We start from the raw sequence: 16,977 nt of genomic DNA, 5'->3' as shown, positions 1-16,977 counted from the left end.
ATATTAGTGTATTCACCTTGTTTCTATAATGTGTTTAATGCAGGGTTGAAAATATGGGAAGGAATGGAACAGCCAAAAAGCAGCTTTTCTTACAGGTGAATCAAAAAAAAAAAAAAAAGGAGAAGCAGTAACCTACCATTTCTAAATTCTTGCAGGACAGAAGAAACAGAAAAAATACTAGCTTCACTCCTCAAATAAAGTAATTTTTGTCCTCAATGTACCTGTTAGCTTCAAAGACAGGGTAGATGAGAAGAAGAGGGTTGTCTATTCATGTGGTGGTGGAAATATGAACAGGATCTGCAATGGCTGGGGAAGGGAGAGTGGAAATCCCTTTAGCTCTGCTGGTAAATAAACCCCTGTTTTCTGCTTTGAAACATGTATCTTCATTCTTTGTTAATTCAGTATGGGTTACCAGCTTTTATCTCACCCAAAGATATATATATATTTTTTAATTAATTTTCATTGAATTCTCACTCTAGTTACACACAAATCTGTAGGCATTATTAGTTTGAAGAGTCTTTATTAATATAAAAGAGATGGTAATGAAACATTTGTGCTCCCTGAAGTAAGCATAAAATAAACTCAAGCAAGTTTAATGTGTACTTCTCAAATGGGCATCACAAATACAACAAGTACCGAATTTAAAATTAAGACTAAAATTGCTTGCTGGTTTCTGTCTATTGAGAACTTTGTACCTTAAAAAAAAAAAAAAAAAAAGAAAAGAAAAGAAAAAAAAAGAAAAAAAAAACACAGAAAAAAAAACAAAAATTGACCAAAGAAATTGAAACAAAAATTTTCAAAAAACTGGACTGAAGACCAATCCTCCAGCTACTGATTAACTTCATGCCAGTGCACTGGCCTTGTTGCTCCAGATGTTGAAGCACTAAATCATACAGATCCAGCTGCTGGATTTCAAGATCAATCTTTACATCGAAACATCCCAAAAGGGCTGTTCAGCCTCTGAGCACCCCCGGGGATGCTGTATCTCCACAGCCTGGCCTTGGCCATCACAGCAGGAAAGCAAAGCTGCTGCATTGCTCGTGCTAAGATGAAAAGAGGAAAGATCAAGTTCACACAAACATTGCCTTTCTCAGCTCTCTAGACTTTATTTTTGCAGTTTAACTTACAGCAAGCCTTCCAAACACAGTGCAAAAGCCCAGAACATGTGGCAAATGTTCATTTCAGGTCCGTTTTCCAATACGATGGAGCCGGTTTGTATTTGGGCCATGTGCTTTGATCCTCCTACTTGGAGTCACATGAAAAGTCAACTCAGTTCTTTTTTTTTGCCCCTAAATTCGTGTTTATTCCCATCACTGCCATTGACACCTGCCCAGCAAGCCTGGAGAAGAGATGGGTGGCTTTTGTCTGTTAGGGCTTTGTGCTCCTTGCTTAGATGGGCAGACGATCCTAGCACATGTAGAGCAGCAGAGAACTGGTTGCACAGGTCTGCGCCGTGTCCTGAGCTTCTGTACATCACGACTCGATGTTTTGGGCAGGATTGTGTAGGAAAAAAATACCACTTTCAAAGGCTCCCAGTGACTAAAAGATGCTGACTGAAGGAAAAAGGTCTGTTAAAATTAAAAAGATCCTTGGCAGAAGACGTAAAGAAGTTAAGTTCCTTCGAGATTCACTAATTAATAACCTACCTAATTAGTCAGAGCTGCTAGCAGAGGGAGGCGGTCCACCGATTTATTTCAAGGAGGGCGTGGTGGAAACTCTCCTCCCAAACCTGGCGATCTGTGGTCTCAAATTAATGACTCGCAGCACTTTTCAGATCCCAACCCTCTTTCAAGAACAATCAGCGCCGTCTGGAAAACTTCGTGCGGGTCTCTTTTGAGGCGCACAACGGGCACCTCCGAGCGCCGGGGGGCACCCGGGGAGCCAGCGGCGGGCGGTGCCGCGGGTGCGCTTTGCGCCGCTTCCCGCACCGACTCCCGCCGCGCCGCAGCCCCGCGGGGAGCGCCGGAGCCCCGCGGCCGCCGCGGGAGGGGCGTGCCCGGGCCGAGCGGGGGCGTGCCCGGGGCTGTCCGGGGCGTGTCCCGCCGGCCCCAGGCGCCCGCCCGCCGCCGGCCCAGCCGGAGCGCGAGCCCCGCGCGGATCCCTGCGGCCGCTGCCGCCGCTGCCGTTGGCGCGCGCGCGCGCCGGGAACAAAGTGGCCGCGGGAGCGGAGCGCGCGGCGCGAGCGGGGCCGGGGGCGCGCGGGAGGCGGCGGCGGCGCGGGAAGGGGGAGGCAGCGGGGCCGGGAAGATGAACCGGAGTTTCAACAAATCTCAGACTCTGCGGTATCTGGAGTGCAGCGCGGTGGAAGTGAAGAGTAAGGTGAGCGGACCGCGGCGCGGCCTCGGCCGGGAGCGCCCCTGCCCGGTGGTGCTCCCGAAAATGAATGGAGCCCCCCGCCCCTTTCCCCCGTGTCTCTCGTCCCCGCCCGGTGCGGCCGGAGCCGAGTCCCGGGCTTAGCCCGCAGAGTGGGGACGGGCTGGCGGCGGCCGGCGGAGAGGCGGGATCAGCGCTGCGGGCGCAGCTCCCGGCGAGCCGCCCCTGCCCGGCCGAGGCGGCGGCGCGACCCTTCCCCGCCCGCCCCCGGCGCGGCGCCCGCCGCTCCTGCTCCGTCTTTTGTTTCGCCGCGGGGACTCCGGCGGTAACTTTGTGGGGCGGCTCGGGAAGCGCCGCCGGCCTCGCCTGGCGGGCGGGCTGGGGCTCGGCCCGGGGGCACCGGGAGGCGCGGCGGCGGTGCCGCTCCCGCCCCGCCCCGGGGCGTTTCAGCCGCCCGGTGCTCCGACCGGCTCCCGGTAGGCGGGACGAGTGCCCCGACGCGTTCTGAGGAGAGGAGCGGAGGACCGGGAGGGAGAGGGGCCGGGTCTCCCCGCCGGTGCTGCCGTAGGTGCGAGCCGCAGGAGCCGGAGGGGAGACCTGCGGGAAGCTTCCCCCTCCTGCGGCGGCTGTGTCGGGATGCCGGCCCCGGCGGCGGCTTGTGCACGCTGGTGCAGCTGGTGGTGCTGGGGAAGGAGCCGAGATCGGCTGGGCTGCCGGAGCTGGCCGCCGCAAGGATGGGGTCGGGTGGCTGTGCCCGGCGTTGGTCGTGTTCAGCTCTCCTCAGGAGACTTTGGTCGCTCTCGGTTGAACCAGCACATCAAAATCTTGCCTCTGAGGGCAAAAATAAGTAGCATTTAAGCAAAACTGAGAAATCTCCCTGAGAGCCCGTGTTTTGTACACGTGTAACAGGCAATGTGTAAGTAATGCATACGTTGAAAAGAGTATGGATAACGTTAACCTTTCCCGGAGTCCCTGATCACCTGCTGAGATGGTGTTGGAGGTGACGTCTTTGGGACTCTCTGCTTGGTGCTGCTCATTTTTGTCCATTTTTGCTGTTAAAATTTGCATTCAGATCAAATGGCGTTGAGGAACACATAGAGCAGAGATGGCTTCAGTGGGAGAAGTACCTTGTATCCAAGGGAGCCTCCAATCATTTCTAAACATGGCACCTGAAATGTGGGTTCAGGCCCTTATTTCCTAACCTGCTGTTGCCAATTGAAAGGGCTCCACTAGCCTAGAAAGTTCCATTCTGCTTCCATAGCTGGAAAGTGTTGGTTCAGCTTGTACTGGTTCTGAGATGTAACTCACCCACAACATTCCTTGTGGCTCCCAAATGCTCCAGATCCTGTCTTTTGAATTATACCCCTTACATTCTGTGAGTGTTAAACTAAAGCCTTGACCACATACGAGAATTTTTAAGTTCATCCTCTCTCTTCTACTTCAATGTTGCCATAACTTGAGTTTGTTCTATTAACAATTAGAAAGTAACCATATAATAACAAGCTCATAGCTTCCCTTACAGCTGCAGGACTTCTGTAAGTGAATCCTACCTGGTTCTACAGACACAGAGTGATGTATAGGGAGATTGTAAGCCTAGGAATAATTGTGGATTTTTGGAGGGAAGGAAAATAAACTTGCATGGGTGGGACTAAAGGCCTTCTGTAGCTCAGGGTTGTCACTGCTGATAGCCCAGAAATTAGTATGGAGAACTCCATTGCATTGGAAGAAAACTTAAAATAGAAGCTAAATTCAAAATACCCAGTTGAGGGCCTACACCCAGCGATGATCTGTGAACCTGCAGCGTGTGTCACTGGAAGCCGTGCTGTTGAATTTCCTGGTGCTCGTGAGTTTTACTGTTAGCATGACTTGGACACAATAACAGCTAGGCTGTTGATGTAGCAGGCTGTCAGTGCTGACATTGCACGATGGTTTTATTTTGCCTGTAAGCTCGTAGGCTCCCTCTCACGGAGTTACTCTTCAGTGATCTGAAGGAGGTCCACTTAAAAGCTCTTGGCCAATGGTACCGGGCAAGGTGTATAAAAACCTGATACCTCTTACAAAAACATGATGCTCTTGTAGGGTGGGTTGTGATGCTGGCAGCCTTGTCCCTGTGGATCACTGTGTTGTTGTGCTGTAATCATCTAGAAGTACAGAGTGTTGAGATTTTTTGTTTGCATGGACTATCTGAGGCTGGGGAAACCAAAAGGTTCAGTAATGCTACTTTTGGTAGCCCCATGTAGTCAACCTTTTAAACACTTAGTTGCTTGTGTTTTGTAAGTATGAAGCCTGTCTGGGCTTGCCTGAGAACTTGAAAGTTGAGTCTGAGAACTCATGATTTTGCAGCTATCGCCTGAGAGCACAGGCTGCCAGGTGAGTGGAGGTGGGTGCAGCTCAGCCTCTGCGCCAGGGCATGCTGCTGGCCGGGGATCAAGGGATTCTTGGTGGCTTTTCAAAGGCTGGGGAAGTGGCAGTCCGTGGGCAGGTGGAATCCCTTTTAGCAGAGGAGCTGAGTGTGAGAGAGTGCTGCTTTTACACAATGGTGTGAAACAGCTTTTCTCCTCTGAAGATTGAGTTTGATCAGAAGGAGCTCTGGGAAAAAATGGTTGTGGGGTGTTGGATGGGAGATAGTCTGCAGATGCTGGGGTTTTGATATCCCTGCCTCTGTTATGATAACCAAGTGGTTCCTTCCTTAAGGATAAACCAGCATCCTGCTGGTGTCTTGCATTAGTCACAATTCAGAAATGTATCCCGTGAAATTGGATTTTTCTGGATTTTCTGAATTTCTTTCATTTTCTCCAAAAAACAAGTTCTTGAAAGTCAGTTTGTGCCCTTGATTATTGAAAGGGGAGAGTTTGTCAGCACTAAGTACTGTGCTGGGTAAGATACTTCTCTGGAAATCCCCAAGTATCCTTAAGTTATAAGGTTCTCCATGTGTGCCAGAGGGTTGTTAAAAACAAAGAGTGTGTGTATCTGTGTGTTGGAAGCGGTGGAGGGGGGGGCGAGGGGAAGGAGGAGGAGAAGGAGAGAGCATCTTGATGGCTGAACTCATTCCAGTTTTCAGCATCCTTCTTGTTCCATCGGGTCAAAACCTGCAGGCGGTATTCCCCTTTTTTTGTCCAGTAGGCCTGTGTGGTTTGTGGATGATTGGATTTCTGCGGGTCTGAACCAGCCTGTAGCTCTGCTGAACCTAGCCTGACCCATCACCCCTGCTGGGAACGTGGCCCAGAGCATGCTTCAGCTCACAATTCTTGTGTCTGTGGATTTTTCATGTCTGTGACTTTGTGGGGGCACACTGTCAGTGATCTGTTCTCTGGCTCTGTCATTGCAGAAGGATGAGCTTTGTGGCACTGTGTTGTACCTTTTGGTGTATACCAGGTCACTTTTTCTCTGGATTACTGTGTTACAAAAGCTTAATGGGTCTCTGTGCTGCAGCAAATACTGAAGGGGAAAACCCACTGCCATCTGTGCACACCTCTATTTCACACATGGCAGTGGTGGAAACTGCTGCAGTCGTCTTCTTTAAGAAGTCCCCTTCTGTCCAGCTGCCTGCTTTTTCCCTTCCTCACCCTCATCCTCAGAGAGCTGACCTTAAAATCAAAACGCTTTAAAGCTTATTGTTAGATAGAAAAGAGGAAGGGTAAAGAGAAACCTGCTTAGAAGTTAGCACATGTCATAAGAAAATATTAATTGAATTGTAATTATACCTTAGCCCTTCTATCCCGTCTTTCATGACAAAATAAATTAGAAGCTCAGTTCTTATCTAGGTGTTGTCTCTGTAGCTCAGGATTAATGTTTCAGCCCTTTTAGACAGGATCTGAAAACACATTATCTTGCTGGCTTAGAACAACTGTGTATTCTCATGTGTCTAGTACTCACTGGCTCCTTTTCTCTGTTGGGTGACAAGTGAAGTATCTTTCCCCTCTCAAGAAACTGCCTCTTAATCTCTGAAAAAGGTTTCCAGATGACCCTTTCTCTCCCCTTTTTTCCCCTTTTACCAAGAGCTCCAGTGCCTGCAATGTGTGGGGCTTTTTGTGTTTGTTTTGTTTGGGATCTTGTGGCCAGAGGCAGAGTTCTTAACCTATTTTTCATTTTCTGTCTTTAGCTTTACAGAGAGGTTACAAGCTTCTTTGCCCATGAATATAAGCCTACAGAAGACCAAATGCTTTAAAAATAGGAATTCCTACATTAGTGATGGAACTTCTCTTGAATTATAACTCCATGTAGCCAATCTTCTTTTGTCTTGCTCTGAGTGAAAGGAGATTTTGGTTTTTTGTTCCCTTGAATACTATACTCAGTTTTTCAAGTAGGAGGGCAACTATGAGCCCAAATGTGATTTTCTTTTCCAATCTCTTAGGTATTTTGGAATAATAGAAGTACAAGATTGCCTTGGGCCTTCAAATGATAGCAGTTTGAATTGTTTATGGAAGAGTGTTTTGGAGGTTTTTTTTTACTTTGAAACTGACAGGTCCATGTTTCTGGCTTAAAAGCAGCAGAGTACTGTTTTTCTGTTACTACTATATGAATTCCTGTGAACTGTATGTACTAGTAAGAACAAATTTTCATGATTTCAAAGTTGGCTAAATGTACTCGTTGTTCCCTGATAAAAGTACTTTGCAGAAGAACCCTTTGTTGTTGATGAACCCTCTCGGACAATGGAACTTTTGATAGTGGCTGAGGATTGTAAAAGCACAGCTACCTGACTCACGTGCTGACTGTCACATTTCTGCCTTATTAGTAGTGTCATGTTTTCTTGCATTGCAAACTGCTTTACAAATTAACAATAACATGACTAACATCCTACTACCATAAGCAAACCCATTAAGATAAACAGAACCAGTTAATTGTAACCATATTTTTTAATACTCTCCTTTCCTATCCTGTTTTGACTCGCATTAAATGTTGGTGTTTAGATGGATGCCGCAAATGGATTATTAATACATTTTCATTCATTTTCTGATGTGTCCTGAGTAGGCATGATAGTGTTACGGTGTTCAAAGACAAAAAGCATGTTTGGGATCAACTGTGCTCCATGCTCTTACGAAGTCACTAGCAGCTGAAAGACTGTTTTGGTCTGAGGCACGTGTAGCAGTCAGTGCTTTAGCAAGCCTGCTCAGCTGCCAGATAGATGTAGCATTCAAACAGATTGTGGGTGCTTTGTCCTGCTCACGTGTTGTCCCCCTTTCTTAGAAGAAGTGTGCCTGTGCTGTTACATAAAGATTGATGGTTTGAACCTTTTGCATCTTCCTCCCTGCCAAAGTTGCTGGTATTGTATGACTGTTGCTGGACATGACTGTTCAGCTATGGCAGTGTATATATACCCATTGTGTATTTGAAATGTGTAAAGTGTAACATCAAGCAGTGTTAAGATTGCAGCAATAGCAGAAAGAGCAAGCTTACTCTTAATAGCCCCCTCTAAAGAGATTTTAAAGGTCTGGTTCTGCACTGTCTGGTGTTAACTGACAGAGGTCTACAAATGGTGTTTTCCAGCCTTGTGTACTTTGATTTCACTCTAACCCTGAAGCTGTACAGGCCTTCTGAAGTTTTAAGAGAAGTTTTCCATGTGTAGCACACTTCAAAATAGATCAAAAAGCAGTGCTCTTTTTAAATGCTACAGAATGTTAAAACAGACTTTAAGTCTGCTTAAACTTTTTAAGCAGTACTTTAGATTCTTCCAAGTTAAGGTCATACTTATCATACCTGGCATAAAACTAAAATAAGTGCAGTAAAAAGCTCTGTAACCATCTGATTTAACTTCTGTTTTTGAGCTCGAAAACATATTTGATTATATGCAAACCAAATGTGGCACGGACTCAGAAAACCGCAGTGCTTCCCCCTCTCAAATGAAGACAGTGTGCCACAGTAATAGCAACTTGAGACAGTCTGGATTGTTGCAAAACGTGTCAGGAGAAAGAGACTGTAAACATGAATCTCTTAAGACGTGTTGCCTCTATTCCTTTCCCTCCCAGTTTGCTGGGCTTTTCACAGTAGGTATTGTGCTTATTTTGATGTGCTAAATAGCACCTACTAAACTCCTGGTTCCTCTCTCATTACAAACAAATCTTTGTTCTTCATAGTAGGATAGCTTTCTGAAGTGGTCATACCTAGTAACCCTAAGTCTGTCTGCTAGGTGCCATGAGAGAAAGTGACCACAGCTTTCAGCTGAGCCAGGACAGCAGGTCCTGTGCATGCTTGCTGCCCTTCACAGCCCAGAGGCCAAACCTTTCAGCTGAAAAGTGTGGCACAGACAAGTCATCTGGGGATGGTTCTGTTCAGGTGACAGCTGCAGCAAGCACCAGTGCAGTGTAACTCACTTCTCTGACATGTACTCTGGCACTGTGGGAGCAGTAGTGCCTCTAGGAGATACAGGGAAGGCTGGACCATTGCTTTGAGCTACCTGGTGTCACAGAGCATGCTGTGGTGGGAGGATATGCTCTGGTGCTCAGGTTTGATGTAGTTTCAGGTCTGTCTTGTCACAGAAAGTTGGTAGTTCCTCCAACAATGTTCCTGAAGCAAGTATATTGGTATGGGTACCAGATGTGCTAACTGGATGGATGGCACTGACCAGAAGGCTGCCATCTTGTGTTCCAGCTTTCCCATTCTTGATCCTGCCTCCAGCTTCTCTCCTGTTTGTAATACATTTTAGTCTAGTAACTTGGGAATTTCTGATCTGCTTAAAACTTCATCCAGCCAGTCTGTCTTATGTGAGTAGTCTCAAACTTAGTCTCACCACACTGAAACAGTTCTAAAGGACACTGAACAATGGACATTTCAACTTTAAAGAGCACCTCAGAAAATTAATGTTGTTTACAGCCAAGTCAAAGGAATGCCTCCTGTGTGAGGTTAAAATAGCTGTGCAGGCTCTGTCTAACAGGCTCCAGGAGTAGCCACCTCCAAGGAGTGCTTCAGAGGTGTAATTCATAGTGCCTTCCTCTGTAGTCCCTTATCATTCCCTTTCTGAGAGACTTTGTGTGCACTTAATCTGAGCTTTTAGGAACCAAGAAAGGTTTTCCAAGGATTCACTGCTTGCCTCTAATTACCTTTACAATGGCAGGCCATGAGTTAAAAGATGAAATGTACCTTGGAAGATGCTGCCTCCCTCTACGTGAAGGCAAAATCTCCCTGTACGGAGGTATTCCCGTTCTCATTGGAAATGCCTGAAGTTAATTCCAGCAGAAATGGCTGGTGTGGTACACCAGCCCCAGGGCCACCCAGCCTTGTGCCATCCCTCCTGCTTCCTCCCTGCACAGCTGTTCCCAGTCCCCCTTCAGGTCTGGCCAGGGGTGTGTGTACATATGCATCAAATTACTTCTCTGCAGCTGTTGCTGGCACTGAGCTCATGGGGAAGCCTCTGGCGGCAGCTAAAAAGGTCTTAAATAAGTTTGCAACCAGCCAGAGCCCTTACTGGTTGCAGGTTTCCTGTATCCTTGTAGATACCTCTCAGTAAATGTTCTAAAAGTGGTTTGCTCTTGCTGGAGACCTGTAGTAGGACAGGGCTGCATTTCTGCAGGAAGCTAGGCTCACAGGGTTATCACAGTGTTCACCAGACCTGACTGCTTTGTCCCTCCAGGTGGCAAGGTGCCAAATCTTCTTTTTCTCCCTCGTGCTGATGGTGACATGCCATAGATGTATGCATCCTGTGCTGTATTTGTGCTTGAGCTCTGTGATGTGTCAGAGTGTGTGTTGCACAAAAATACAGGACCACATCATTTGCAAACAAACTCTGGTTTGTTCCCAGAGAGGCAGGGGACTGGAATCAAAAAAGGAAGATACTGCCTTTTGGAAAGGTAGACTTGGCACTTAAATCACTGATTTATTTTAAAGTCTTTGCTTTCCTGCAAACAATTGTTTCTTGAAGGAGAGTGGCACTGGGGGTTTAAATATCAGGAGGAGGGATAGTGAGGAAAGCTGGCAGTGTGCTGCTTGGAGGCAGTGCTGACAGAGATGGTAGGGAGAAAGCAGCTACATGGGTGACCTGATAGGAGAGGAACTACTGGAACAAGGCTGGCAAAGAAAGGGATGATGGTTCCAAACAAACAGGCTGAAAAAATTGTTTTTGTGGATAACTATTTTCACAGTCTGCCATGCAGTGGTGAGGCAAAATAAGCAGTGTAGTGGTCTAGTTTTCAAAAATTGTGAAATAAGGTAAGTGAGGCAGGGGAAAGGGTAACCTTGGCTTTAAGTTGCCCTTGAGCTGACAGCCAAGTATCTGTGGGACTGAATGTGAGGTGCATCTCAGGAGTAGAAGGTGGTCTGAGGGTGATGGGAACAGAGAGATAAGAATTTCTCTTCTGAGTAGATGTAGAAGAGAGGAAAGTGTTGTCCTGAACTGAGCCTTACAGGCCCCTGGAGAGGGTTGAAGGTGTTGCAAAGGTTGTTCTTGAAACAAAATCAGATGTGAAACATTGTGTCAGAGACGCAGGAAAAAGAAGGGGAACCACTGATTTTCTCTGGTAAGAGCAACTATTCTAAGCATTTAAGATACTAAAGCATGGCTGTGTTTCCCTGGGAGGGAAAAAAGAGGGAATAGAAGGAAGAGGAGTAGAAGTATGGCATGATGTCAATCAGGAAAGAAGTTTGGAGCTGAAGATAGTGAAACTGTGTCCCTCATGGGATTTCTATGAAGGGCAAACAGAAGAGAAGCTGTCTTGCTCTTGTGACTTTCTCTTGAAAGAAATAACGAGATCTGAGAGGGCATGAAATCTCACACTTTCCACTAGCTCGATCATTTTAGTGAAGCAGAGCTGCTCTGGAGCAAGCCATTGAAGAGAGAACTTGTTGCAGAGAACATCTGCTTGCTTGGTGGCTTCTTGCCACTAGTGACAGCCACTCTGAGGCTGGGAGCAGAGCCAGAGAATGCTGTGTGAGCTGGGAAAGGTGTAACAGGGGGAGAAAAAAGAAACCAAGAAACAGAGACATGAATGTGACAGCAGAGCTCTGAAGTTCCAGGTGAAGTCAGCAAGCACAAAAACATTTATATTGTCTTCTCTCCTCCTCTTTCTTGCCCCCTGCTCATTTTCACTGATAAAGCATCCCCGATTAGGTCTTCCCAGTTTTGAAAATCTCACATGCAAGCAGAAATTACAGTCTATGCAGGGATAAAAGTGTTTAGCCTTCTTTCTGTTCTTGATTTTTTTTATTTCATGAGAGAAGTAGGTGGCTAATGTAACTCATGTTTATTGCTAAATGTTGCTCTTTGATGTCTTCTTATTACAATAGCCTGATTTCAAAGCCAGCAATAAACTAGAGGGATGGCACCTCATAAACATAGGGCTTCATTTTTGGCTCCGTAAACATCTTGAATCTTAAAATTTAAAGAAAAAAAAAAAAAGAGTTGCTCTCTTTTGCTTGCAAATAACTCCTTCATTTCACAAAACAACAGCTCTCTAAGTAAACAAACCTCAAAATCCTGCTCCCTCATCTCCTCTGACCTCTTGTACCCTTTAGCCAGAAAAAAAGCCAAAGAAAGCAGTTGGTTGCTTTTGATCAGCCTGTGTAAGTTTTGATCAGCTAGCTGTGTCTTCACAACTTTTATCAGAACACTTTTCTGGGCGTCTGTTTTTGTTTGGGGTTCCTGCCTGATGTGTTGCATTTTGTTGGGTGCTTTTTGTCATCAAACTGCAGACAACAAATGCAGTGATTGGCCGATACTTTGAGGAACTTGGGGTGGAGGTTATTTTTGTGAAACAAAATGTACAGTTGTTTCTAAGTTGTTTTTATCAGTCATAATAAGCTCTGTCAGACTAAATTCTTTTTAAGTTCCTTGTGTTCCTCCTGTCCTTGACTTCTGCAATACTGGATGCAGTATTTGCATTAGTTAAATAGGCCTGAGTAATTTACTTCATTATGGAAAACTAATCTGCTTGTTAAAACTGTTAGTTTATCAAACAGTGAAATACAGTATTGTTCTGGCAGAGACTTTGCTGGCAGACACCAGTCCTTGTGTATCTTTCTGTGAAGGGATATGATAAGATGAACTTTGTGGCTTAGAGAAACAGATCAGTCGTTTTGGCTATCAGAATTTCTAGTTTCTTTAAGATACACGGTGGATGATATTTTGAAATCCTGGCTGAATACAACGCAGAGCATCCAGTCTCCAAGCTGAGTGGCACTGCAAACCCCATTATTACTGCCATACTCTCTATCAGCCTCATTAGGGGGATGATGAATGAGCTGAAGCAGTGTTTTCCCCTCTTCTGAAAAGACAGACAATGGTTGCTGCCTGTGTATATACACAGGGTGAATAAATCAGCTAAACTGTTACTACAGTAATACTAACCTTTTAACAAAAAGAAAGACATTCTCATTATCTGCTTAAATCTCTTGACTCTTCCCTTCTCCTCTACAGAATCACCTTCTAGCTCCCTTGCCTTAAAAAGCTGGATCATGGAGAAAGCACAAGTGAAAACTTTTGCATTTGTTTACTACTGTGCTATTCCCAGGCAAATGAAATGGACTCTTGGGCTTTCCTAAGGCTGAACATGTGAACAAGTCAATTTGACTGGACAGCATTCCTGTCAGACCTCAGTGCCCCAAGCCTACAATGGCATTCCCACATATCAGGCTCCACTGATCAGCAGTTTCCAGTGTGCCTGCAGGGGCTAGGCTGGGAGGCTTGGCCCTTTTGCCAGCTGTCTTCTCATGTGGCAAATTAAGCTGAGCTTTGGGTCATACCAGCCAAGTGCAAGTAACCACAGTGCTCTTCTCTGTCCTTTTCCATGTCACTTTCCTGCTGGGTGCAATGTCCCGAGCTCTGCCTCAGCTGTGCTGGGCAGAGCAGCATGGATTCCCTCAGCAGACCATGGGTCCAAGGGGACTGTGTAGAGTGGGTGTTGTACTGCCTGGGGTAAGACTGAACAGCAACTGCTTCCTCCACAGTACCGTGTGTGCTAATGGTCCTGAACAAGCTGTCCAGTAAACAAATGGTTACTGGGATTGGCGTCTGAGTGCCCTGGCATTTTGGCTAAGGGAATCCCAAGGAATCCTGGGATCCTGTTCAGGTCTGCAAAACAGTAGATGCAACTCTAAGCAAAACCTACAAAGGTCTTGTTCCTTCCCCTTTAGTTTATCATGTTGATAGGTGTTAAACTTGACACTTGAAGATGGCTTTTTCTAGCTTGAATCTAAGAAAAAAAAAAAAACCTTTAGGATACTTTTTAAATAAAAAGACTTAAGCTTTTTCTTTTTGGTTTGAAGTGTGTCCACAGAAGTAAGTTGCTGCTTAGATTTTTGTAGAAAGGAGTGGGCGGTGGAGGACAAAGGAGGACTTTTTTTCCTCCATTGGGACCAGCTGTGGTTTGTTCACTTTATGTGCATTTGGATGGGCACTCTGAAATCCAAACTGGAACTAGCAGTTAATATTACAAACAAGCAGCATAATTTGACTAAACAAGCTTTCAGATGATCACCACTAGGCTTTGATGCTCAAGAGTGGGATTTTCATAACTGCGGAAGTAATTTGAGAACATGCTTGTGCCCAAAGCCAGTAGAGTTATGTTGGCCTCTTTTTTTTTCCTTTTTGCTTGAAGATGATTATGGTGGTGATTCATACTTTTGTTAGTCTCAGCAAAAGAGTGGCTTGCATGTATGGTTGATATAACAGCTGAGAACCTCTAAGCAAGTCATTCTCCATTTTGAAGAGGAATTTGTCTAGAGAAGTTTCTCCCCCTTCTTCTTTCTTTTCTATGCTTGTTAGTTTTATGTCTTTGGTTTCTAGCCCTGGTGTTGGCTGGCTTTGCAAATAAGAACTTACATGAGGACCTAGTTACAGCCTTACTTGTTCTTGGATTTGTGGCTGTGGTTCCCTGCATTCAAGAGTGAGTTAGGATGGCTTTAGAGGTTTGGTTGATGAACAGTAGTTTACTCATACTATACAATCTGAAGTATTAAATTAAATGTACCAGAAAGGTGATTTAAGCTGCTTAGTCTGACTAGATGCCTGTTTTCATTATTGTAATTTCCTTAAACAGAGGATCAAATTCTTCCCTCTGGTTCTTAACAGCATATTTTGTTTCTAATATCAGAAATAAGAACCACTGAAATCTTAATCTCAGTCACTTTTACTTACTTAAAACAGCCTCATGGATTTATAACATTTTCTGTTGTCTTGCGCCAAATCACACCCTCCTACCCCTGCTATTTTTTTTTTTTTGACAAGCACTTAATGGTCTGTAAAGCTTTAAAAATAAAAACCAGTGGAGTGACAGAAAAATTAAAGCCATGAAAACTAACTTTCCTTCTGCTGCATGGATTGCCAGGAAATTCAGGGGTCATGTAGAGTGAGTGTATTTTCTAATAACAAGCTGTGTGCTCACATACCATGCTTCTTTAAAGGTCTTGTGGTTGGGATCCCAGTGGTATTGATGGGAAACGTGCAAAGAATTTTTTTAAGGTTGTTTGAATAGCTGAATAACTTCTTTTGAAAGCAGTAGAGTGAATACTTCTGCTTTGGAGAGGAATGGTTCTGTGGATGCCTGAGATGATGATAATGAATGATGGACCTTCAAAGTTAAGTCCTACAAATGCAGTTATCCTCTAGAAGATTTAATGAAAACTTAATATTTTAAAAATGTGGTTTCTTTTTACGTGGAGCAATTGGGTGTACCTGTGATATCTTGGTAGCCATGGTTATGTTCTGATGGTAGGACCTAAAAGGCCACTAATAGGCTTGTAAGCACCAACATGTGACTGTATTCACCACAGAATAGGTTTGAATAGTAGAAGTTGGACTTGATCTCAGAAGTCTTTTCCAACCTGGTTGATCCTGTGGCTCTCTAATTCTGTGAAGAGAGGTGATCTACACCTTGTTCAAATGCCAGACTGGAACATTGGCCTGTGGTGACACATATGCTGATGCTCTGTTTGCTTTCTCTTGCAGTTTGGGGCAGAATTCAGAAGGTTCTCTCTGGATCGCTACAAGCCAGGAAAGTTTGAAGACTTCTACAAACTAATTCTTCACATTCATCACATAGCCAACCTGGAAGTGATGATCGGATATGCTGATGTGCATGGAGACCTTCTCCCTATTAATAATGATGACAACTTCTTCAAGGCTGTTTCAAGTGCTCATCCACTGCTCAGGGTTTTTATCCAAAGACAAGGTAAGATGCAGTTTCATTTCAGTGCCTCAGAGCGTGCCGCGGCAAGGGGAAGAGTGGATTTGTGGCACCCATTTAAAGGCTGAAATCATGTAAGAGGCATCTAGGAGCCATCTTGCTCTTCCTCACAGGCACTTCATTGCAGCTGGCAAGATGGCATGGCTTCATGGCAGGGAGAGGGACTGCACTGCTGCCTGTGTAAGGTGTTTGAAGGATACCATGCTGAGAATCACCATGAGCCCCTTTGTTGTCTGAGGTGAACGCACCTTGTGCTGCTGATACCCTGTCATCACCTGAGCATGCCAAGTGCACCATTCCACTTGGTGGAGGGAGGGGATCTTAGTACCATTACTTCACATTTAGCGATCTTATCTATCCATGTTGATAGTCAGTGTCACACCCAAGTTATTCATGCCCGTGTGTGAATGCACACAGATGTGTAGTTCTGAAAGGAAAAAAAAAATGTCACAAATGACATCTTGTTTGGCTGTGTTAACCTGGCAAACAGGCAAATGATGACTTTTTTTCCCCCCTCTGTCCTTACACTAAGGAATGCTAATTCTTCCCATTTTGAATCATCAAGCAAACCTTAGGTAGAATTATCTGAATGTCAAGATGACATCAGGTTTAAGGCCTATGTGTTATTCTCTTTAAGAACCATGTTTGGCAGTCTCTTCAGAAGATGATAATAAGGTGTCTTCTCACAGAGCTCCTTAAATCCCAGGGGAACCTAACACTTGTTAACACTTCCTCCACAGTTTTTTTTTTCAGCCATCTAGTGATTTATAGCACAGGGCTTTTGGAATTAAAATCTTGTCAGCAACAGATTCAGAAACAAGACTTGATTTGAGACTTGGAGCAGTCATGTGATTTTTTTTTGGCCTGGACTCTTGCTGTGTACTGAAAAGGATTTAGCAAGAGGCTCCAACCTGCTCATTGGTGTAGTGTGTTTGATTTGGTGTCATCAAATACATCCAGGGCTGTGTGGCTCCTGTCTGTTCAGAGCATATTGTCTACCACCTTTTAAATGTGATTTTTAGATGCTCAAGGAGCCAATTGAGAAGAGGGTTTAGAGCAGTTTGTTTAGTTGGTCTGTCTATCAGGTAAGTGGAAATGTCTATGGGACAAAACCTGCTCCTCCTTCTTGTGCAGAAAGTGCAAATGTGTATCACAAATCTGATTAGGTCTTCTTGCAATGCCTGTTAGGTAGGGCTTCTTAATGTTCATGGTGGGTCAAGCCATGAGAAATCCTTTGCATGACTTTGTCATGCCTACTTCAGTTTAAGTTTATTCATGTCTCTGGATCAGTCCTCTTTAGAACACAGGTCCCGGGGCTCTAGACAGACTGCTGAAACCACTGACCTAAGCCTGCACTGGGAGGGGTTTGCCTCTGAAATGCTGATCACAGAAACAGGGAAATCAGAGAGCTGTTGTCTACATATAGAAAAAATTCTCCTTCTTCTTCTAGGAGAAGTGTGCTGGTTATTAAGGTTTATAACTTTTAACCTTGATGGGAAAGGGCAATATTTCCTTTTTAAAAAGCTTTTATTTTACCTGTTGCTCAGTGAAA

At 45.0% G+C, this 16,977-nt stretch overlaps 1 protein-coding gene across 1 annotated transcript in view; it reads left to right on the top strand.

The window, feature by feature from the left end:
- The first annotated feature begins 2,221 nt into the window (after positions 1-2,221).
- PARD6G (par-6 family cell polarity regulator gamma) overlaps positions 2,222-16,977 on the top strand; it is a 64,963-nt gene continuing 50,207 nt past the window's right edge. Inside the window, exons 1-2 of the mRNA XM_053978598.1 lie at positions 2,222-2,319; positions 15,188-15,410. Coding sequence (XP_053834573.1) covers positions 2,248-2,319; positions 15,188-15,410 — 295 coding nt within the window. The 5' untranslated portion in view covers positions 2,222-2,247. The remainder of the gene's footprint in view (positions 2,320-15,187; positions 15,411-16,977) is intronic.

This window comes from Vidua macroura, chromosome 1 (genome assembly GCF_024509145.1).
Source record: "Vidua macroura isolate BioBank_ID:100142 chromosome 1, ASM2450914v1, whole genome shotgun sequence".
In the NCBI taxonomy this organism is placed as follows: Eukaryota; Metazoa; Chordata; class Aves; order Passeriformes; family Viduidae; genus Vidua; species Vidua macroura.
Note: the sequence above shows the minus strand (reverse complement) of the source record. Positions and strands in the feature narration are given on the sequence as shown.